This window comes from Euprymna scolopes, chromosome 7 (assembly GCF_053919585.1).
Source record: "Euprymna scolopes isolate OS-2025 chromosome 7, ASM5391958v1, whole genome shotgun sequence".
In the NCBI taxonomy this organism is placed as follows: domain Eukaryota; kingdom Metazoa; phylum Mollusca; class Cephalopoda; order Sepiida; family Sepiolidae; genus Euprymna; species Euprymna scolopes.
Window position 1 is genome coordinate 142,681,906 of NC_136488.1, and position 23,560 is coordinate 142,705,465.

At 36.7% G+C, this 23,560-nt stretch overlaps 1 protein-coding gene across 7 annotated transcripts in view; it reads right to left on the reverse strand.

The window, feature by feature from the left end:
• LOC145280013 (uncharacterized) overlaps nt 1-23,560 on the reverse strand; it is a 183,187-nt gene that overhangs the window by 34,016 nt on the left and 125,611 nt on the right. For all 7 annotated transcript variants that reach the window (XM_080131649.1, XM_080131648.1, XM_080131646.1 and 4 more), the window contains 3 exons: nt 15,812-15,967; nt 9,453-9,569; nt 8,571-8,744 (listed from right to left, as the gene is read on the reverse strand). In XM_080131649.1, the coding sequence (XP_079987775.1) occupies nt 8,571-8,744; nt 9,453-9,569; nt 15,812-15,967 (447 nt within the window). The remainder of the gene's footprint in view (nt 1-8,570; nt 8,745-9,452; nt 9,570-15,811; nt 15,968-23,560) is intronic.

Genomic DNA, 23,560 nt, shown 5'->3' on the forward strand with positions numbered 1-23,560 from the left:
ATACCCTAACTTGCTACAAGAAAAAATAATGAAACGAATTGAATGAAGGAAACAAAAAACTCAAATGCTGGAATAAAATAAACATGTCGTTTATTTTCTGTTGAGAAATGAAAGTCTTTGGTGTACACGTGCTCATTCAGCCGTCACCTACTACGCGCGTGGAAGGAAAGGGGAATGCAATAGAGAAACGCAAAGTGGCAAGCCGGTCTGTAGAAAGAAAGGGTTAAACTTAGTAGAGAATCGCGCACATGTCTGTTTTGATGGACCAAGACGAAAGGGAGATAGAGAGAGAAAAGTCAATCCAGTTCATGGAGAGAGAAAGCGTATTAAGTGTACTTGCCCTTACCCCACATTACAGTAGCAGGGAAAGTGACGTTAGAGTGTGTGGTCAGTTCATCGACTCAACAGGTCGAACGCTGGTCCGGACGAGATAAAGGGAAGTTAACAGGTTTGTTGACTTTTATACTGGAGTTAGTGTTCTGGGTGTGCATGTCTGGTTTTCACTTTAAAGGAAGTGACGTCACAGCTCGGGTGTGTGTGTGTGTGTGTGTGTGTGTGTGTGTGTGCATGAATGTGAGTGTATGTATGAGGCTGTGTATATGCGTGCATGTGTGTGTGCATACGTGCATGTGGGTGTGTATATGTGAGGGAAAACATGTTCGAACAACCTACGCCTTGGCTAGGTAATATTAGTGAAAGATTTGCCAAGCAAATTTCTTCTGTCGTACAACAATGTTACTTTGCATCAAATACCTGTGTTGTTTTTACTTGTAAACCCATTTTGTCTTCAATTTGTAAAGACGTTCTCCCCCTCCCCCACCATAACAATTCTTTTATTTATTTATTTAAATGTAGCTGCGGTGTGCGCTACGTCGGGCGAACGTCTCAAAGTTTAGATAATAGGGTAAAACAAAATGTTCCATCCAAAATTCGAAATGGACATTACCTACCATCGGACGTTTTGAACAATACCCATGGCTCATCTATAGGAGAGCACCTTATAAATAATCGTATTTGCGCTTCGAATTTTAGTGCGGATTTTTTTTCCATCCTTAGCAAGTCGCACTCTCTTTACCATCTTAAAATTCTAGAAACTATATATATTAAGACTCTGAGACCTTCTCTTTACAAACAAAAAGAGAATCTCTTAGGGCTTAATCTAGTTTCTATTTAATAATTAACCCCCCCCCCTTTTTTTTAATATACATATATATATATATCCCCCCCCCTCCTACTTTTTCATCTCCGATTCATTGTCCCCCATCCTTTTCTTTTTAAAACGTAATTAAGCTCGATTTTAGCTCTGTGAGCGAGCTTCGAAATCGGTCAGCTGGCGCATTCATTTTTATTTTTTAATTTCACAATCTAAAATAATGTTTTCGAACAAGTTTAAATTTGGTCTTTACATAGCCATAATAAAATTTTGTACCCGCAAATATATATATATATATATATATATATATATATATATATATATATATATAGATATAGATAGATAGATAGATAGATAAATGGCAGTGTTAGATTTTGACCATAGTGAATTTGAGTAAATCTAATTCATTTTTGTTAGCGGTTAATTGAGGTTAATTTGTTATCCCCTAACACAAAAGGTTTCAACCTGTAATCCTGACACAATATACTGAAACATTGAATGTCTACCGCATGTTCGTTATTAGCAGCTGACACACAGATATATATATATATATATATATATATATATATATATATATATATATATATATATATATATATATATATATATATATATCCTTCATAGGTTTATTTTTTTATTTTTTATTTTCTATTTTTTATCTAATTTTTATCTCTGTTTTCTTATCCTCCCTGTCTTTTCCTTCCTCCCTTTCTTTATGCCCTTTCCTCCATTTTTTTCTCTCTATTTCAATATAAACCTTAATCCACACTCCTTTCTTCTGTCTTCTTTTCATATATTAAAAACCATTTCTCTTTTTATAAAATAAAATATGTATTATATACGTTTGAAGCCAAAACAACGCATTATTACAAAAAAACAGACATTTATTTTGTTTTAAATTTATATTGAAATTCATAAATATATTTCGAAGCAAAGCTTCATCTTTCTTTTTTTTCTTTTTTTTTTTTTTTTTTGCATTGTTTTGGCTTCAAACGTATATAATACGTATTTTATTTTATTCAAACTCAAACAGCGCTTCTAAGGTACAAAAATCTTAACATTTCTCTTTTTATTTTTAATCTCTATTTTTAATAACATGTAATATGACCTCCTGATGATAATTTCTTGTGACGTTGAATATCTGAATGATTTTTGTTACGGACTTAACTTTTGTATAAGCTATATCGCCTGAAGAGGTCTCTCGTTACTTGTAATTGGCTGACTGACACATGCTCATGAACGTGTAGTGACATATTAATGCTTATGTAAAACAAATAAAAAGTATATATATATATATATATATATATATATATATATATATGTAATGATGCGAAATGTAACAGAGAACAAAGGCAGTCGTTTTCAAGTTAAGCACCAGAAGCTTTATTGCCGGAGACGTGTTTTGTACAAAGCTCTGCGTGCTTTGCACGCCGTTTCGTATTTAGTTGTAGCCGTAGCTACGTACTTCACAACATTCCCCTTATTCAATAATGTTTTATTGTTTTTTTTTATTACCCATTGCAGTCTGGGTTTATGTGTGTTTTTGTTTATTACTTTTAAGTGTGTCGTGTGTCGTTGGTGTTTTGTGTGTGTGTGTTGTCTAGTGTATAGTCTCTTAGTCGGGTAGGGAGTTTGACAACACGACTAGACTTGCGAGGTTGTTTGTCATGTGTTGACAGTTGTTGAAGTGCTGGTTTCGTCTGGTCAGCGTTATCTTCTGCTGTTTGCTGTATGGGAACATGATTAGGTATGATGGGTGTGTTGGTTGAGCGGGTGGTTGGTTGGCGAACATGTATTTGGTTTCTTCTGTAGATTTTCCATTTACTTGGACTCCGTAGCTGCGTGGTGCTTCTTTGCTAGTGATGATGCCAGGTTTCCAATCGCTGTGAGGGATCTGCGGGTGACATTTCACCCTAACAGACTGTCCAATGGTGAGGTCTGGCAGAGGTTTACTGTGTCTATCATAGTATTTTTTTGCTACCCGTCTTTTATTGATGAGTGCTTGCTGTGTATTTGTTTGCACTTGTGGTATGTAGTCTGTGGGTTTGCAAGGTAGCATGGAGCGAGTGCGCCTTGAAAAGAACCTTTGTGCCGGTGAACTATGCATGCCAGGTGTGATAGCATTGCGCCATTCAAGTATGGCTTGCCAGAAGTCTTTCCTTTCTTTTGTTGACTTTTTTATAATTCCTTTCATCAGCTTCACTGCCGCTTCAGCCCGCCCATTTGATTGGTGATGGTGAGGGCTGGCAGTTATGTGCCTGATGTCCCATGACTGTGTGAACTTGTGAAACTCGCTACTTATATAGTTGGTAGCATTGTCAGTTATCATGGTAGCTGGTGTGCCATGTGTGGCAAACATAGGTTTGATCACCCTGACAAGGGAGTTTCCACTTAGATCCGGGAGTTGGCCAACTTCCACAAAGTCTGAAAATATGTCCACCACTACCACAAAGTGTTTGCCCTTTATCTCAAAACAGTCACTGGCAACAGACTGCCACGGGTGAACTGGTATCGGGTGGGTCATCAAAGGTTGTTTTTGTTGTTGTGGTTGTGTCAGTTGGAAAATTTCACACCTTTGAACAGCTTCCGTGATCTCCGCATGCATTCGAGGCCAGAACATTATATCCCGGGCTGTGTTTAGTGTGTATTGAATGCCCAGATGGGATCTATGTGCTCTGGTGATCATGTCGGGTCTAAGTTTTGTCGGTATGATGAGGCGTGTGCCTCGATATGCCAGGCCATTTTCAGAGGACAGTTCGTCGTGGTATGACCAGTATTCCCTGATGTTGAGTGGGCTGTCGTTTTTGTCCTCTGGCCACCCGTTTTTTGTGACTTCCATTAGTGTCCTTAATGTTGCGTCACAGTTAGTTTCCTCTTGTATCAGTGAGAGGTGGTGGTCAGTGACAAAGTGGTCGTCTTCCATATTGATGTTTTCTAACTCTTCTGCGAGTTCCTGTTCTTGCAGATGAAATATGGTAAGGTTCTCTTCCATTGTGGCTGGGGCAGTAGGTGGTGATGCCCGAGATAGTGTGTCACTAATGTACATTTGGGGTCCTGGTTTGTATCTCACATCTAGAGTATTTTTGGAGCCTTAATCGCATTCGCTGGAGTCGCTTTGGGCTCACATGAATGGGTTTTGCCAATATTGTCTCTAGGGGTTTGTGGTCGGAGAGTACTTTGACTTTCTCTTTGCCAAGGATGTATTGTTCAAATCGTTCTGCTGCGAAAACGATAGCAAGACACTCTTTCTCTATTTGGGCATAGTTTCGCTCAGTTTTTGTGAGTGCCCGGGATGCATATGCTATTGGGTGTCCATCTTATGTTAAGACTGCCCCAAGGCCAACTTCTGAACTGTCACATTCAAGTGAGACCTCCTTGCTCACATCATAGTAGTGAAGAACAGGGGCTTTGGTGATAAGCTGTTTGATCTGCGTGAATGCTGTTTCATGTTGTGGTAGCCAGTCAAACACAGATTCCTTGTCAAGAAGGCGTCGCAGTGGTTCACATACTGTGCCGAGTTTTGGGGCAAACTTGGCGAGGTAGTTTACAACTCCCAGCAATCATTGAACACCTTGAATGTCTGTAGGGTGTTGCATCTCTGATACTGCCGTGACCTTGTCTGGATCGGGTGCTAGCCCTTGTGCGCTGAAGATATGTCTCATGTAACTAACAGAAGATTTTTTAAAGGTGAGCTTGTCCAGATTCAGCTTTATTCCAACTTTGCGGCACCTTTCCAGGAGCGCTGTAAAGGCAGCATCATGACTTTTGTCCGCTTCCGCATCACTGTCATCTGCGATAACTTGGGTATTTTCAAGTCCTTCAAGGCAGTGGTCGAGTCGTCGCTGCCATTCTTCGGGGGCTGAGCTGATTCCGAATGGCATTCAAAACCATCGTATTCTGCCAAATGGGGTCCAGCAGGTTGTCAAGTAGGAAGATGATTCATCTAAAACAACCTGAAGAAAGCCATCTTTAGCGTCAACAACCGAAAACAATCTGGCCTTCTTCATTTTAGTTGCAATTTCCTCAACAGTCGGTGTTGGGTAGTGGTTGCGCCTGATCGCCTTGTTTAGGTGGTATGGGTCAATGCACATCCGCAGTTTGTTTGGCTTTCGGACGACAACCAGGTTGTTGATCCATGGGGTTGGTTCTGTGACCCAGGCTATTACTCCTTGATCGACCAATTCATTGAGTTTTCTTTTTAATTCCGTTTTCAGTGGCAGAGGAACCCTGCGGGGATTATTTTGTATAGGCTTGACATTTTGGTCGATTTCGATTTTGTATTTGCCTGGTAGCTTCCCCAGGCCAGAGAAAACGTCTTCATATTTTTTGAGGATGTCTTCTTTAGTAGTTGTCCTTGCCTCCTTTACTTCACTCAGTTGTTGAACACATTCTGCATTAAAAGCTATCAGTCTCAGAGCTGAGCTAGCCTGTCCGGAAAGTAGTGAAGGTGAGTTGCTGTCCACCACTTGAAAGTTGACTTTTTTTCTTATGCCATTTATCTCACAATGAAGTATTACTGAGCCCAAGGGTTGCAGTATGGAATTGTCGTACAGCCTTAACCTTGTGTGAGAAGGCTGTAGTGGTGTTTCTTTTAGATGTTTATAGTCGGCAAGGGCCAAGGTGCTGCAGCTTGCTCCTGTGTCAATTTGGAATCTACACGTGGTCCTTGCACTGTCTCCTGGGATGGATAGACAAATGTCTGCGTGGTACTGTTTGCGGTCTGACAGAGATCCCAGAACATAAATGCTTTCATCACTGCTGGGCACTTCTGTTTCAACATAGCGCACTTTTGCAGTTCGTTGCGTCATGGGTTTGTTTGGCCGTTGTGGTGGGGTAGGCTGTGTCTGTGATTGGCATACCCTGGCAATGTGATTGCGCTTTAGGCAGATCGCACACGTTAGTCCATAGGCCTGACATTTCCCTTTGTCATGGCTCTGTCCACAGAATTTGCAGTCCTTTATAAATTCGCGTGTCTTTTTTTTGTCTTCTTTCGTGAAGTGGACGTTCTCTACTGATTTGTTAAGTTTGCCGAGCTGTTGTTCAGCCTGTTCAGTGCTTCGGCAAATATCTATTGTCCGGTCTAAGTTAAGTCCAGATTCACTAAGGAGTCTGGCCCGTACATTATTATTGCTGGTACCTATCACAATTTGGTCACGTAGTAATTCATCCTCAAGTGCACCGTACTTGCAGGTTTTAACTAGGTTTCTTAATTTATTTAAGTAACTGTCAAATTTTTCGTCCTGTTCCTGTGTGCAGGAATTAAACATATACCATTGGTATATGGTGTTTTGTTTAGGCTCAAAGTAGTCTGTGAGCCTTTCCAAAATATTTTTTGTACTCACTTGTTCCTCTTCCGATATTGGCAGATTTTTGTATATCTGTAAACATTCTTTACCGATGACAGAAAGCAGAGTTCCTACCTGTATTTTTGCTGCTTTTTTTCCAATTTCCGTTGCAGCTGCATAATTTTCCCAGGTTAATTTGAAGAGGGCCCAGTTCTCTCGTAAATCGCCGTCCATTTCCATTTTCACTGGTGGTGGAATTGCATATGCAATGTTGTTGCCGACGAATGTATAAAACTGACCGAATCCACGTGGTTGATAAATTCCGTGCCAGGAAATGTAACCAGAATGTCCGAGTTAAAATATGTACGTTTTGCTGAACGATTATAATTATCCACAGTGTTTATGTTGTTCCGGAAAGAAGAAAAAAATGAAATCCCACTTCGTTACACCATGTAATGATGCGAAATGTAACAGAGAACAAAGGCAGTCGTTTTCAAGTTAAGCACCAGAAGCTTTATTGCCGGAGACGTGTTTTGTACAGAGCTCTGCGTGCTTTGCACGCTGTTTCGTATTTAGTTGTAGCCGTAGCTACGTAATTCACAACAATATATATATATATATATATATATATATATGTACAGGGCTCTACATTGTGAGTGAAACAGTCGCATTTGCGAGTGATTTTTCAAAGTGGCAACTAGAAATAATGAAATACTTATCTTTTGGCGATTGTATTTGTTTCACCGACAATCTTCTGAAGCTCACTACTGAGTGAAAAATATCTTTTCAACTTTTTTTTAATAAAACGAAAAGTTAAATTTTTTAAACAATAAAAGTTTAATAGAACGGCATACTCTTTTTTTTTTTAACGAAGGCTGTTTAAAAAAATATCTGAAGAAATTAAAATGTTTATACGTTCAAGTATCAACATAAAATTTGTTGTGTATTTAGAATTACACTTATTAAAAAATATACAGAAATATCTTTATGATGTACATACTCGTCACAGAACGAAGATGTCATATTCTAAAAATCATGTGGGTTTGACTAGTAACTTTTCTATTTGGTTAGCAAACGAAAATATTTAGTTGTTCAAGGCCAACTAAAGATAAGTTTGTTCGTAGAGTCCTGATATATATATATATATATATATATATATATATATATATATATATATGTCATCCACATACAGTACTGTTTTGCTGTATCACAGTTCATCAGTGCGGCTAGACAGGCAATTACCTCAAGCCAGGATCAAAACCAGACCGCCCAGACGACAGTCAAAGCTTCTAACCATTACGCTATATGGCTGATGCTGTGCGCGTAGTGAATTAACGATGTTTTGACATCGTTCAAATACCTCCGCTCAATTTGTTACACAAAGAGCATCGCTTAATATGCTAATGGCAGTTTGTATATCACTTCCCAATATGTTCAATCCAAGATAGGGAGCATTATAGTCATTCACATACAGTACTGTTTCGCTGTATCAAAGTTCATCAGCATGGCTAGAAACTTTCTCAAGCCAGGATGTAAACCCAAACGACAGTCAAAGCTTCTAACCATTACGGCTGTTGCTGGGTAGTGAATTAACGATGTTTTGACATCATCTAAAAAAAAGAATTATAACAAGTTTAGCATGAGAATAAGCTTAAAATAAGATGTAAATATTTTTAATATTTATATAAACAATCCAAACCAAATGAAAAAGCTCAATTATCCAAAAATGGAGAAGAGATTAAATATAAGAAAATAAAATTTTAAAAATCGGCATATAAAGAAAAAACAGAAATTTTATTATACGACAAGGAATACTTAGTCAAAAATTAAAAATTAAGAAATCCTAAATTTTAATTTTTAATTCTCAATTTTTAATTTTAAATTTAGTATTCCTCATCAGATAATAAAATTTCTGTTTTTTTCTTATATGCTTATTTTTTAAATTTTATTTTCTTATACACACACACACACACACACACACACACACACACACACACACACACACACATACACATCTTAGATGACCTGACCTAGCATTACCGGGGATTCTACTTCATCAATAAGATGCAATATTTGTTTCCAATATCAATATTTTCTGTAAGGGAACAATTAAAAAAAAAACAAATGCTTACACTCAAAACTGCTCCCATGCCATCAGTGGGTGCCTTCCTAATACGGACTAGTATAGTAGCGCATGGAATTGAGCGAACATCATGATTGATGAAATACGAGGCAGACATTGGGGAGATATAATCTGGTCCTTGGCAGTAAAGTCGAAGCTGAAAAGCACCTTCATTCAATGATACCTGAAACAAAACAATGTAGATTGTAGTTGTAGAGTAAGTTCTTTGGCACATTATATGGAAGCACATTCTTTGAGCCAGAATCGGTAATCACATATCAACATTAGTGAGTACATCTGCTAATATGGATATTAACTAAATACACTGGCTCAGATAAAACTAGTATTTTGGTATAAACAGGATGTGTTCTAGACAAAGGTCACAAATAGGTTATGGGTTATGGGATTAACCCTGCCTGGAAATAAACCGGCATTTGTGAGGAGACAAAGTAATAAAAATTAGACAGAATGACGTCAGACATATTGTTATAGTTTCACTCAGCGGAAGCTCAAATCCGGACAGTATAGCGGAATGTGTGAAGAATATGAGACTTCGATGATATAGCAACATTGAAAGAATGGATGAGAGTTCTTGGGTTAGTAGACGTAGAACAGTTGAGGAAGCAGTGTCAGTTCACAGGGGAAGGCCAAGTATAAATATATGAGGAAGTGATAAAATTGGACTTGAGAAAAAGAGGGATAAATAAAGACCTGGCCAGAGATAGGTTAGTTTGGAAATCAATTTCTTAAAGCTGTCCAGTGCATGCCAGCATGTAAAACAGACATTAAACTGATAATGATGATGATGTTCGTCCTCCTGCTGCTGCTCCTCCTCCTCCTCTGAATACCACTACTAATCTCAATACTAATACTATTACTACTACTAACTTACCTGAGCAGTTGAAGAGTTTGATGTTGGTTGTCTGTTTGTGCCAAGCTCAACAAAAATATTGATGGCTGCAAAACCCACAACTATTAAACCTTTTGTCTCCGCATTCTTTGAGTATACCTAAACAGAAAGAAAAAAAATATGTCTGTACTACTTGCACACATCCGGCGTTGTCCGGGATAAACTACTGTCAATAAATTTCCCCACTCTTTATATGTGCCTAAATCCAAACGTAGATTCCATGAGCAAAGCTTCTTTCTTAGAACTGCACGCCAGTGGAACTCTCTGCCGCTTGCCTGTTTCCCACCTGACTACAACTTGGACGTCTTCAAGTCCAACATAAACAAACTCCTGACAAACCGCCCCCTTAAGTAAGACACTCTATCTAAACACCCAATACTAATGATTACTACAATACTATCTCATTGATTACTGTACACGCAATAACCCTTATCCCTGAGTGGCCTTCAGGCCTTGATAAGTGGTGACCTCCATGTAAAAAAAAAAAAAAAAGCGAGATCATTTCGGTTTTGAATTTTTGAATTTTTTATTTTTTTAAACTTAACTTAAGGAAGACAAATCCTACTACATCTCTGGACTTTTGAGATGAGGAATGATAATTTGTATGAACACTGTTCCCAAAGTAATGCCTCCTTTTTTTTTTTAACTCAAAAGGTTGAAGAACTATGAAGACAGGAATGGTACCATTAAAACGAGAGACCTTTTGTGCTCCCGACTATTTTTCTACATAGTCACAGCCATTCTTAATGCACTTTTGCCAGCAATGAACAAGAGCTTTGATGCCTTGGCTGTAAAACTTACCACCTGCTGAGGTGGTTCAATTTTTCATGGCTGCAATTATGGCATTGTTGTCAGGGAAATGCTGCCCATGTAATGCAACCTTCAGAGATCCAAACAAAATGGAAGTCTAACGATGCCACATCAGGACTATACAGTAAGTGTGACAGCACCATCCAGCCAAACTTTGTCACACATTCTGAGGTCTTTAAACTTGTTTGTGGTCTGGCTTTGTCATGTTGCAAACAGAATGTTTTCCTTTTCTCTGGCCTGACACAGGCAATCTGGGCCTAAAGCTTTGTCAACGTTTCAAGATAACAGAGTTCACAGTCAATCCTGGTTCCAAGAAATACATGGCGCCTTTTCTGTTCCAGAAGATAGTGCACATCATTTACTTGCATATGACTGCATCTTGAACTTCTTCTTTGATGGGGAGTGTGAGTGGAGCTATTCCATCGATTGTTGTTTGGACTCTGGCTCCTAGTGATGACACCACATCTCAACACCAGTGATGATGAAGTCCAAGAATCCGTCATCTTCAAAAAGTACTGGCAGACACCCTGTCAATGGTCCTTTTGGTCCTGTGTAAACATTCATGGAACCCATCTAGCACACACTTTGCTGCATCCTAGGGATGACAACATCGTTTCCAGTGCACTGATAACCACATTCAACTGGGTTGACATCACCTGCATTGATTTTATAAACGTTCAACAGGTGTTGAAAATGCTGGACGGTTCAATTTTTTTCTGCATAGAGAAATTTAATGATGCATCTCCATGAGAGAGGTTGTGTTCTTAGAGTCTTATACCGTCAATATCTGCAAAAAAGAAATGAAACTTTTAGGTCATAATGCATAAGTTCAGCCATCATAACAATGAAATTTGCTATCCCCTCTGATCCATTCAGGCAAAATAAAAAAAAAATAGGAGACATTACTTTTGGAACAACTATCGTATTATTTGGATTATCCAGATTAGTATTCTGGTCATGAGTGTCATTCTCACAACGTTTCGGCCAATGTAACCCCAGACCTTCTTTATGTGTATCTTGACAATGGCTCAAGAATGTTTATTTTCTTTTTTTTTCAACGAACCATAGTCATTAGAATTTAAAATGTGTGATGTATTTATGAACTGGAAGAAGCGTTTTTCCATTTCATATTAATCTGGGTTTATATTAATTTGATATGATGTTTCTGTATTTTTTAGATGAAGATTGATATGTACAGGGAGTAATGATAAAATTGTTACCGCAGAAAAGATGACATGATTCCATTTCTGTTTGATGAAAACCAGTTTTCTTTTTTTTTTTTCTATCATGTCTGAAAGTGACACAATGTTCAATGAGCGAGATCAGAGATGTGCTGCTGTACAATTCATGCTCTCTACCGATCCAAGTTATGACAACAGGACCATTGTCAGCACCCTCAAAATGCACTGCTGGATTATCATGAATAACAGAGACGTGCCCAGAGTGTTGAAAACAAAGTTTCCGGCCACTATTATAGTCTTTGGTGTGGTAGGGCCACATCATACCACCTCACATCTTCAAAGTCAGCTTGAAAGTCAACACCAAAGTGTACCTGGATGTGCTGAAGAGTATGATCTCCTGGTGCAATCAGGTGGCTGCTGGTAGACCATGGGTGTGGCAGCAGGACTCAGATCTGGCCCACAAGTCCAAAGAGACCCAGGCTTAGGTTCAGAAAGAATGCTACGACTTTGTACCCTTCTCTTGTAGCCCCCCTCATCCCCCCGACCTGAACCCGTTGAAGTACTTCATTTGATCATACATCGAGAACATTACCAACATGACCTCGCACAATACCAAAGCTAGCCTGATCGCCGCCATCCGCCGAGTACTCACCAAGCTCTTGCCAGCATTTGTGGAAAAGGCATGCTCCTAGTTCCAGACCCGTATCGAGGCAGTGATTGAGGTTGAAGGCAGCTACATTGAATAGATGTCAGCCATACTACATAATCAAGTTACCTGAATTGATTTTTTTCAATAAAGTTTGAAAATAAAGCTGTAGTGTTGTTTTCTTTAGGACGACACATTTATTGTTCCACCCTGTATATCTGTGTATTTATTTCGAATGCTTGTCATTTTCAATCAATCATTTCACCAAAATAACCCTGATTACAAATGCTTTTTCACTATTTTGAGCCAGGGGAAGATCATTTTAAATTAAACTTGAACAGAAAATTGAATCATCCACTAAAAATTGAACACATTTCATAAATTTTTTTAGATATAATCCAATGATGTTATTTTCTTTAATCATGCACGCACCCTCCCCAGTCTAGAATCATTGTAATCAGGCCTTCATGCGCTTTAGACTAACCTTCTAACACTGTGTTAGTTATATTTTCACTACCTTTCTCCCTCAAATCAGGACCAGGGTTTCCCAAACTTCAGGACGCCATGGAGCCCCTGAGAAGGTTTTCCACAGAGCACTAACAAGATAATTTCTGAAATAAATATGAAACACATTAATTTCACATTATAACTTATACTTGTTCATTAGTTGTTCCTGTTCATGATTTTTATTATATTTTCGTGTTTACAACCATTTTTTTGTTTTTGATTAATGAAAAATTGTTACATATTTTGTTAATTTATTTTTTATTTTCTTTTTCATGAATCATCCTGAAACTCTTTACATTTGTAGTTATGAATCATATCTCTTTCCAGTAAAAAAAAAAAAATCAATAATTAAATTTAATTTTTCCAATATGAAGCATTTGGTTCTCTTTAAGAAAGGCTTGTGGAGCCTCTCAGCTTCACTCACGGATCCCCAGGGCTCCAGGGAGCCCACTTTGGGAAACCCTGCTCTAATCAACAATGTTTTTGACAGCATAGATACAGCACTTTCTTAAAAGACTTACACTGTAGTGGTTGGCTTCATTTCTTGAGTTACACAGCTGCAGCTGGTAGAAGCACACATACTTTCTCTATAGCTCATTCCCTAACACAGACAGTCACGTTCCTGACTCACGTCCCTCATCGTGAAGATCAGCAAGCCTCACTTCTAGATCTATTCCTAACTACAGTATTCAAAGATTGTGTGACAAATGCCCATAGCCGACTCAGAAACACAGATCACCTTGTGATATTGGTTGATATCACCTTAAGTTCTCGACCTCAAGCTAAGGAGCAGTTGCTTGAAAGAATAAGATGCTTCAAAAAGACTGATTGTAAAGCCATCAGAGAACACATCAGAGATGCCCCATGGAGTAATATCATTTCTTTACCTGCTGAATAATGTGCCAATGAGACAACTGAATGGTGCAAATTAGGCATTGAAGCACATGTTCCTACACGGAAGTACTATAGTAGTCCCACTCTCCCCAATGGTTCACTTCAACATCTGCAGCTGCCATTGTGCAAACGCAACATGCATTCTGCCGATTCATACATCACAAATCAAGTATACATAAACAAAAGTTTATAGAAGCTAAAAATAATTGTAAGGGTGAAATAGTCGCAGCCAAGAGAAGGCATACCAAAATGATCAGGAAATGTATCAAATTGCAGAAAATAGGATCTCGCAATTTCTGGAAAATTTATAATAGTGTAGGGAGTAATGGATGATTAACAGTTCCCCTACTATCTTCTACTATCCAACAACTATGAGGTCACTTGCACGACAAACAGAAAAACTGCCATATTTATCTGGTGGTTTGCTTCCAAATTCATCTTAGACCCCTCAAACCACTTCCTCCCAAACTTTCTTTTGCAGACAGAAGCCACACTCATAGATCTAAAAATCATACTTTCTCATTCCCACCATCATAATAAACTTAGATACCTCTAAGACATGTGGGTTTGTTCTCATCTCTGCCATACTAAATAAGAAATGTTTCACTGAGCAAACCCGTTGTCTCCAAACTTTTCAACAAATGCCTAGACAAATCTTATTTCCCTGATAGCTGGAAAATTGCTTCCATTGTAGCTGCATTCAAGAATTTTGGTGAAAGAACTGACTCACTTAATTATCCCCCCATCAATCTTCTCTACCTCTTCACTAAAATCTTTGAGCCTTTAATCAATCAAGCACTAGTCCAATACCTCCGTTCAGTCTCAAAAGAAAAAGGATACCCCCTGTAGGCGCAGCTGCATGTGTAATTATGAGACAAGGGTTGTGCAATCCCAACCACGTCTCTCCTGAATCGGCACTGTTTGAGTCCAGTGGTACGAAGAAATCCAAGATGAGTGGAAACAATGCCAAGATAAGTGGAGGGCACATACAGCCCCTGGAAGTCCCAAACGGTCACCCATTTAGTACTGACCAGGTTCAACGTTGCTTAACTTTGGTGATCTAATGGGAATTAGTGTGTCAATGTGTCTTTCTGACCACCATTATAGATTTTTGCAAGCCCGTTCTACTGCGGATATTTTAACTGTCATCTCTGAATGCATATACCATGCACTGGATGAAGCAGGCGAAGCTAGAGTTGTCGCCCTTGATATACCCAAAGCCTTTGACAAAATCTAACATGAAGGACTTCTCTTGAAAATGAAATCCTATGATATTTTTGGACAAATACTCAACATAATCAGATCCTTCCTAGACAAGAGAAAAATCCAGGTTGTTCTTGATGACCATAAACAATATAATATTAATGCAGGTGTGTTCCAGGAGTCGATTCTTGGACCTTTATTATTCCTAATATTCATAAATTACCTCTCTGATAAAATTGTGTCTGAGATGGGTATATTTGCTGATAACACCACGTTCTATAATGAAAGTACACATGTCCAAGCCAACATTTAATGATACTAAGACTAAGCTTTTTTTCCTTTAATAACTACAAAAAACCTAAACCGACAATCGCTAGGACAAATAACACCCTACCTGAGAGCCCATATTTCCAACTCCTTGGCCTAATATTCACAGGTAATATGAATTGGAACAAATATATTGAGGACATCACGAAGGTAATGAAAGAAGACGGGCTCCCTGTACCATGCTAGAAAATTACTCACACCAGAGAGCATCCTATATCTTTACAGAGCCACAATTCACCCATGCATGAAGTATTGTTCCCATATCTGAACTGGACCATTTGCCACTAGTTTTTCACTCTTAGGATTCAAAAAAAGTCTCCAACCTAATAGGCCCAACACCTGTCCTATCACTGCAATGTTGCATCCATATGCCTGGTTTACAAGTAATCTAATAGAATGTGTTCTGATGAACTCACAGCACTTGTGCCCCCTCCTCATATATTTTCCAGATTAATATGGCAAGCAGCAAAATAGCACCCCATTCACTGCTGAGGTCAGTAGATGTCCAGAAAGCTTTTAACTGTAATAGTCTTTTCCCTCGTACTGCTAGACTTTGGAATTCCCTTCATACCTCCTGTTTCCCAGACTGTACGAAACTACAAAAGTTTAAATGTAATGTGAACAAACGTTTCGTTGCTTAACTCCCCAGTCTTCAGTTAAACATGATCCCAAATAGTAGCCCCTTATGTTTGAAGTGGCAATATGCCTTGTTTAGAGTTGAAAAAAGTAAAAAAAAAAACAAAAAAAAAACAGTTTAGCAGAAATGATCCAACCTTCAAAAGAAGAGTGGCTGTGATTGGAGGATCCGACTCTCTGTATTCTTCTTTGTGTTCATAAATTGGATTAAAAATATCCGAATTCATTTTGGCCACTGCGGACATATCACCAGCATATTTCTTGTAGTTCCGATCTACAATTCGTCCTGCAATCTGAAAATATATTTTTGATATGAAATTTGTTTTTATTTACAAGGTGATTAAAAAGAGACTCTTATTAATTTTTCATAATTTATTATTCAAACTATAATTATACAAAAATTAATATAAGATAGACTTTAAATTTAAATAGTAATAATAAATTTAAATTTTTATATTAAAGATACAGGGTGGAACAATAAATGATGAAAACTGTTTTTCTTTTTTTTTGTTGTAGACCATCTACTAGTTGGCCAGTTGTGTACAAATCCCAAGAGTGATAGGAGCCTTTTATCATGTCTAAAAGTGACACAACGTTCAACGAACGAGATCGAAGATGTGCTGCTGTACAACTCATGCTTTCTACCGATCCTAGTTATGACGACAGGACCATTGCCAGCACCCTCAAAATACATCACTGGATTGCCACAAATAACAGGGACATGTCCAGGGTGTTGAAAGCAAAGTTTCCAGCCACGATTATGGTTTTTGGTGTGGTTTCAAATTAGGGCCACATCATACCATCTCACATTTTCGAAGTCGGCTTGAAAGTCAACACCAAAGTGTACCTGGATGTGGTGAAGAGTGTGGTAGTCTCTTGGTGCAGCAGGACTCGGCTCCGGCCTACAAGTCCAAAGAGACCCAGGCTTGGCTTCAGAAGCATTACTACGACTTTGCACCCTTCTCTCACTGGCACCCCCTCCTCTCTTGAGCTGAACCCGCTGGACTACTTCGTTTGGTCATATGTCAAGAACATCACCAACATGACTTCTCACAACACCAAACCAGCCTGATTGCTGCCATCTGCTGAGTATTTGCTCAGCTCCTACCAGCGCAAAAGCATGCTCCCAGTTCTGGGTCCACATCGAGGCGGTGATTGAGGCTGAAGGCGGCTACATTGAATAGATGTCAGCTCTACTACATAATCTGAGTTGATTTTTTCAATAAAAGTTTTGAAATAAAGCTGTAGTGTTATTTTATTTAGGGCGACAACTTTATCGTTCCACCCTGTATATATAGAATTTAAATTTAAATAATGATAATTTATATATCTATAAAAACTTCCTGATGAAGTATTATACGCGAATAGTTTGAATTTTACCATTACATAAAATTTTTACAAAGCGTTAATTTTTCCTCAAACCAGTTATTCACAAAATTTATATATATAATATAGGCACCGCCAAAAATGGCCGCAAAATGAAGTTGTTGTTGTTTTTTAAAACTAAATTACATTTATTAAAATCCATTATTTCTGAGTAACTTTTTTTTTCCAGAAAGATAAAACCCTGAATTTTATCATATAGAAAACAGAATAATGTAAAACTTTTTCTACTATTTTTAATTAAATTTTAAATGTTAAATTTTCCCAAAAAGTTAACAATTGACATTTTTTGTCTTGCACAAAAAACGTACTTAAATATTTAAAAAAAAAGGTTTTTGAAATAATTAATTTATTTATTTATTGTCTAACTAAGATTTAGGATGATTTTCTAAGAGAATATGCAAAAATATTATAATATAAGTATCTGAATTTCAAATAATTCCACTTATTCATATAGGTAACCAAATATTTCGCGTCCATGTAGAGTCGAGATCGACTCTGTTTACGTTTGCGGATTATAAGAAGAAAACTATGGAAGAACAAACAGGCCAAAAAAACTTATTTTTCAGTGACGAAAATTTCAATGTATTATAAAGCTGAGGCTGGCCAGTACCAGATGGGTGACCATTTGTATGAGTTTGGGTTTTAATGTGTATGTGTGTGGGGGCCAGACTCCTCAAAATGGGGGGGGGGGCAATTTAAAGCAGAATAAAAAAAAATTATTTCAGCGCGTTTGGTCCACCGTAGTCGAAAGGCGGCAAACGTTTTCAAACGGGATGGAAAAAAATGATGCTATTTTTAACACAAAGGGCACAACATTTATCGAATTTTTTTTTTTTTGTATCGATTATTCAAAGCATGCCCTGTTTAATAATGGTCATGCATTATTCGGCTCGCTAAAAAAAAATTGTTAATTTATTTATCAAAAATTTTAAAATGGCTTTTTTTGTATAAATATTAAATTTTTGTTTTTTTTGTTTTGCTTAACTTAAATTAATTATTTTACTTAACATATTCACCGAATTTCACACTTCAAAACTCAAAAGCGGGATAATTAAACACAATCGAAGTTCTGATATTCAGACGTCAAAATAAGGTATGCAAACAATTTTTTTTTTTTTTTTTTTTTTAATCTATAATTCTGTCCCTTACAACAACACAATATGTTTTGGTCAGTTTCAGATGATTATTTTAAGCATATTTGTTCCCACTTCAAAACAAGGGGGGGTTTTGTAAGCAAAAAAAAATATATATATAAATATCGTTTATGAAAAATAAGTACACTGTTATAAAGTTCATTCTTCTCCTAATAATCGCTGAAAATTTCGTATTGATCGGATAATTACCTGATTTTTGGTAGATTTTTAAAAAGACGGTCCGTCAAAAAGTACTGACCTGCCCCCCCAATTTTGGCGGTGCCTAATATAATATGTAAAAATATGAAAATAAAAGCAGAAAAATATTGTATATAATTTAATTTTTTCCAAGGGGTTATGTGACACATGTAATTTAATTTGTAGTATGTCTTTATTCTGTCTTTAAAGGTTATGTATGGTTGAGAAACGTTGTACGCTTTTTCGCCTTCCTCTCACCTCCACTTTGCCAAATACAAGTAAATGTAATAAAGCAAAGGGAAATAACTCTCACACAAAAAACTCCTATTGATTATTTCCCTTTACTTGAAATATTAATTCTCTTTCCTGTGAATGAAGTTAGCCACGTAGATTGCGAAGTTGTTAATATTCCATCGTTCTTTTTTTTTTTCTTTTTTTTTTTGCAAAAGCTTCCCCTTTAATATACCATTTGTTTGTGGATTTCAGAATGAAAGCAAATACTTTTTCATGGGAAGTAGATTATCTTGAACATATAAGATCGTTTCATATGCCCAATAAACTTGTGAAAATTAAAACCATTTTCATATGTGCACTGCAGTAGTGATGCCATTAACTTATGTCATCATATATTGTTGAGATCGAATATCTTGAGATTAAAACGTCTGAATACTAAAAAAAAAAAAAAAAAAAAATCTTTTATGTTTTAAGGTCCCAAAATAACCATACCTCTTGTTTGCGTATTTAATAAAGGGAGACAACTTGGAAATTACTTTCGCGCTTCTTCTTTATTAGGGTATTTATTTGCTCCCCCACCGAGCAAATTAGGCAAAAGGCCGATTTTTACAGTGAGGAGTGAAGGGGGAATGGGGACCAACTCCCCGGGGAGTAGGGAAGCTGGATAGTGACAATTGGTATGAAGGGTTGCCCCTACATTGACCAAGGTCTTATATGTGGGGTTGCCCCACATATGGTCTTTGCTTGACACCCGCTGCCTAGGCCCCGAAGGACCGGAGGCAGATAAGTATGCTTCTTCTTTATTAGAGTGAAATTCCAAAACCGAAATATTGAATTTCAAGTAAGACCAATGGTGTCTACTTAATTGGCGTGTTGCAGCAGTGAAAATATCAAAAAATGACGAAAATCTATAAGGTAGAAAATTAGGTATTATTTTACTTTAAAGCCCGTCTCACATTCGTATGAAAAAAATTTTTTTTTTGTAGATTTAGGTGTGCTTTAAAAAAATATGATAACCGTTTACATCGCACATTTACCGTTTGCATGGTTTTAACCCCTGAACCCTGGAACTATTTTCCGCCATTTCACAGCCTGTGTTTACGCTATCCACCAACGTGCGGTAACATAAATGAAGGCCATGAAAATGTGCCTTCTCACATAGTGTAGTAATCTTTGGCGAACAATTTAAAATTAGATGAAAAACAAGTAGTTTTCCAGATATTAAGCTATGTAATTCTATATGTTATCAGTGGTAGCCATTTTTATATGCGCAAGCGCACATATTTTTGCTGCATGTGCAGCAAAAATATGTGCACACTGGTGCATACAGAAATTGCTACCATTGATAACATATAGAATTACATGGTTTAATATTTGGAAAACCACTTGTTTGCAGAAAAAATATCCATGCGCTTACATGTATAGAAATGGTCAACACTGATAACATAAGGAATTACATTGCTTAATGTCGGGAAAACTACTTGCTTGCAGCAAAATATGCATGCTTATGTGTACAGAAATGGTCACTTATCTGTATACAAAAATGGTCACGTATCTATATACAGATTTTTCTTTATTTTTCAACTTCCTTGTTTCTTTATTGAAAGATGAAAGCAGAAAAAAAAAAATGCTCCCTCATTAGGTGGACAGAAAGTGGGGGCTCATTTTAAGTTAACTTTTCATGGAAAAGTGATCAACTACTTTTTGAAAAAGTAATTCCTCCCTATTATGAAAACTATTTCTCTATGATGGAAACGGTTAGCAGATTCGTTTTTAGCACACCAATATCTACAAAAAGATATATTTTTTGATACGAACATGAAAAATTAATTATTAATGAAAACATTTTTTTGATGACAGTTAGTGAGAAATGAGTTTTGCACAAAAAAAAAAAAAAAAAAAGTGTTCGACTCATAACAAAGGAAGGTAATTATTTTCTTTTGTCGATTTAGCAGAACTTAAAACTGGCAAGAACATAATATTTCCTGCTGACTGCTGAACACATTCTTAGCCAGAAGTGGCAATTCTTCATTATTGTGGATTCAGTCAACCTGAATCCAACATATACGAAAAGACTGATTTTTACTTTTTATTTTTAATTATTTTCTGTAATTTTTGGTGTAGATTTCGACTTTGACTGATAGGTAAGTATTTCAAAGTATTTTTCTGTTAATTTATTTTGAACTGATATTTCACTTGTGCATATTGTAGCAGACGAAATTACTAGGAACACAAGTAGGAACGAATTCTCGCAGCTGGAGATTTTGAAATACTTCCTTCCTGGCTTGTCCAATCAGAAGGTAGCTCCTTGTCACGTGACAGAGTTTTTAAAAGGTTAAACCGGCAACATACTCTCTCTTTTTTTCCCTCGGATCTTAGACTGACAACAACTTCATATAGAATGGACCTGTCTTCAACTTCTCTCTTGGAACAAAACTCGCTCAGCCTTTGGACCCAGGGTTCGGCTAAGACAGAGAGAAAACAAACATCAGCAAAGACACACACACACTCTCTCTCTCTCTCTCTCTCTCTCTCTCTCTCTCTCTCTCTCTCTCTCTCTCGCTTCGTCTTCTGGCATTGACAATTAAACCAGAAATAACTGCCAATTGACACCAGAAGAGAATAAGGAACCGACTAAAATCCACAAGGGAATCCCATGCCTGACTCCACACAGCCAAACATTCCATTCCTTCGAACATTCTAACCTGTTACTGGTCTGAATAAATCCTTCCGTTGTTTCGTTTATAGAAGAAGTTTTGTATTTTTTATTCAGTGTTTCGTGTTTAACAAATATTTAATAGAGGGTGCCTACAAGCATTTCCCTAAAATATCTTCAAAGAAGCACGCAGATATTTTTTTTTTTCCAAAATAACTCAATCTCAGAACTAATGTACATTTTAGCATGTATGTTATGTGATTAAAGTATATAGTAAAAAACTTTAGAGAAACAAATGTTAATTGACTCAGCTTTACATTTTATGAACTAAAAAAGTTTCCATTGATATCCACACTTGTAGTGATATTATGGATCCCGGGCAAAGTCGACCCACCTTGCTGGTGGATTCTCATGAATTGTTATTGCTAATAAGGGAAACAAAAACAAATATCGAAAAATTGGCTAAAAACATTAATTTGTTCTACCTTTTTTCGCCGATTTTCAAAAGTCATCCCCTCTTTTCGATTGACTAGCCTTAATTTAAACCTTCGCTACTTCCGGTTTGGCTATGGACACAACGGCAAAGACATTACGCTTTTTTCACGTTCTATTCCTTCTTCATGACACGGATTCGAGCCTGCCTGCCTACAACCATTTTTTTTTTGTTTTTGCTCAACAATACAACAATACACCTCCAAACACCAGGGCAACGCCGGGCACCCAGGCTAGTTCTTTAATAAATGGGAAAAGTTAATTTAGTGGGGAAAAGATAGAAAAGGAAAGCAAAACGATTTACAATTCTTTTTGATTTAGAAAAGAGAGGAAGAAAGAAAGAAAAGTTATCGAATTAGATATAATAATTGAAATAAGAGAGAAGGAGCAAATAAAAGCTCAATAAAACCAAAAGTTTTTGGACAATCAAAAGTTTCCTTCGCAGTGCATGAGGAATTCACTTCAGTATAGGACGCAGATTATCTGGACTTGCAAACGAATCGCCAACTTAATTCCATCTAGATGAAAGTAACAAAAAAAATTTTAATTGAAAGAAGAAACTTTAGTCGATCCAGAATGTGTTCCTTAAATCAAAAAGAAATATAACTCCCCATTTAACTTGCTTTATATATATATATATATATATATATATATATATATATTTGGTAAAAGTGGTAATTAGTAAAAGCCTGAAGAGAGTGCTTAATACTATTGTAGAGCAAATATGTGTTTTATTTTTTTTATTACCGTTTTATCTGTTTACGATCCAACAGCCTCGTCAGACGTTGCAGGAAAAAACGAGGCTATTGGATCGTAAACATGGCCCAACATCTGAAACATATGTAACCAAACAGATAAAACGGTAATAAAAAATAATATATATATATATATATATATATATATATATATATATATATATATATACTTCAGAATAAAATTAATACTCAAAACTCTACTCTTCAACATTCAGAATAAAACATTAACTTCCCTTACTCTATGATATTTAAAAACTTTTAATTGTGATTTTCCATGTCTCACTGACTTTAGCAAATAAGGTGTAAACCATTATAACTATTTGCTAATATTTTCTCCTCTGAAGAGATGGTAGACATCGAAATCCGATAGGATAATGAGTTATAATTTCAAATGTGTTCTTTGTCTTGAATAACAAAAATCTTTTGATTTGAAATTCAAACATTTCTCGTCATAAATTTTTAATTTTATTGAAGGACTAAAATTTTATATATATATATATATATATATATATATATATATATATATATATATATATATATATAATTCATACAATATAGATAAGCAATGTCCAGATAAGACTTATCCTTACGTTTTCATACGATTGATATTTTTTTTTTTTACAAATGAGTCAACACTTATCAAGGCCGGAGGGCCACTCAAAGATAAAGGTTAATGAATGTACGGCAGTCACCGGCATAACAGCTTAGTAATTGTTAATTGTAGAAATTGGGTATAATTTAATTATTTAAGGGGCCGGCTCAACAAGAACTTGTTAACATTGGACTTGAAGACAGACATATTATAGTTAGCTGGGAAGCAGGTCAGCAGAACAGAATTCCACAGGCGGGTAGTTCTAGAAAAAAAGCTTTGTTCATGGAATCTGTGTTTATATTACAGCACAGGTAGAGAGTGGGGGAAATTGTTGATAGTGGTTGCAGCTGGACGAGTGTTTTTGGTGAAAGTTTAGCAAGAGAAGGGGGTTATAGATTGAAGCAAAAACGAGCATCTTTTTTTTTTAATTCCATTTTCAC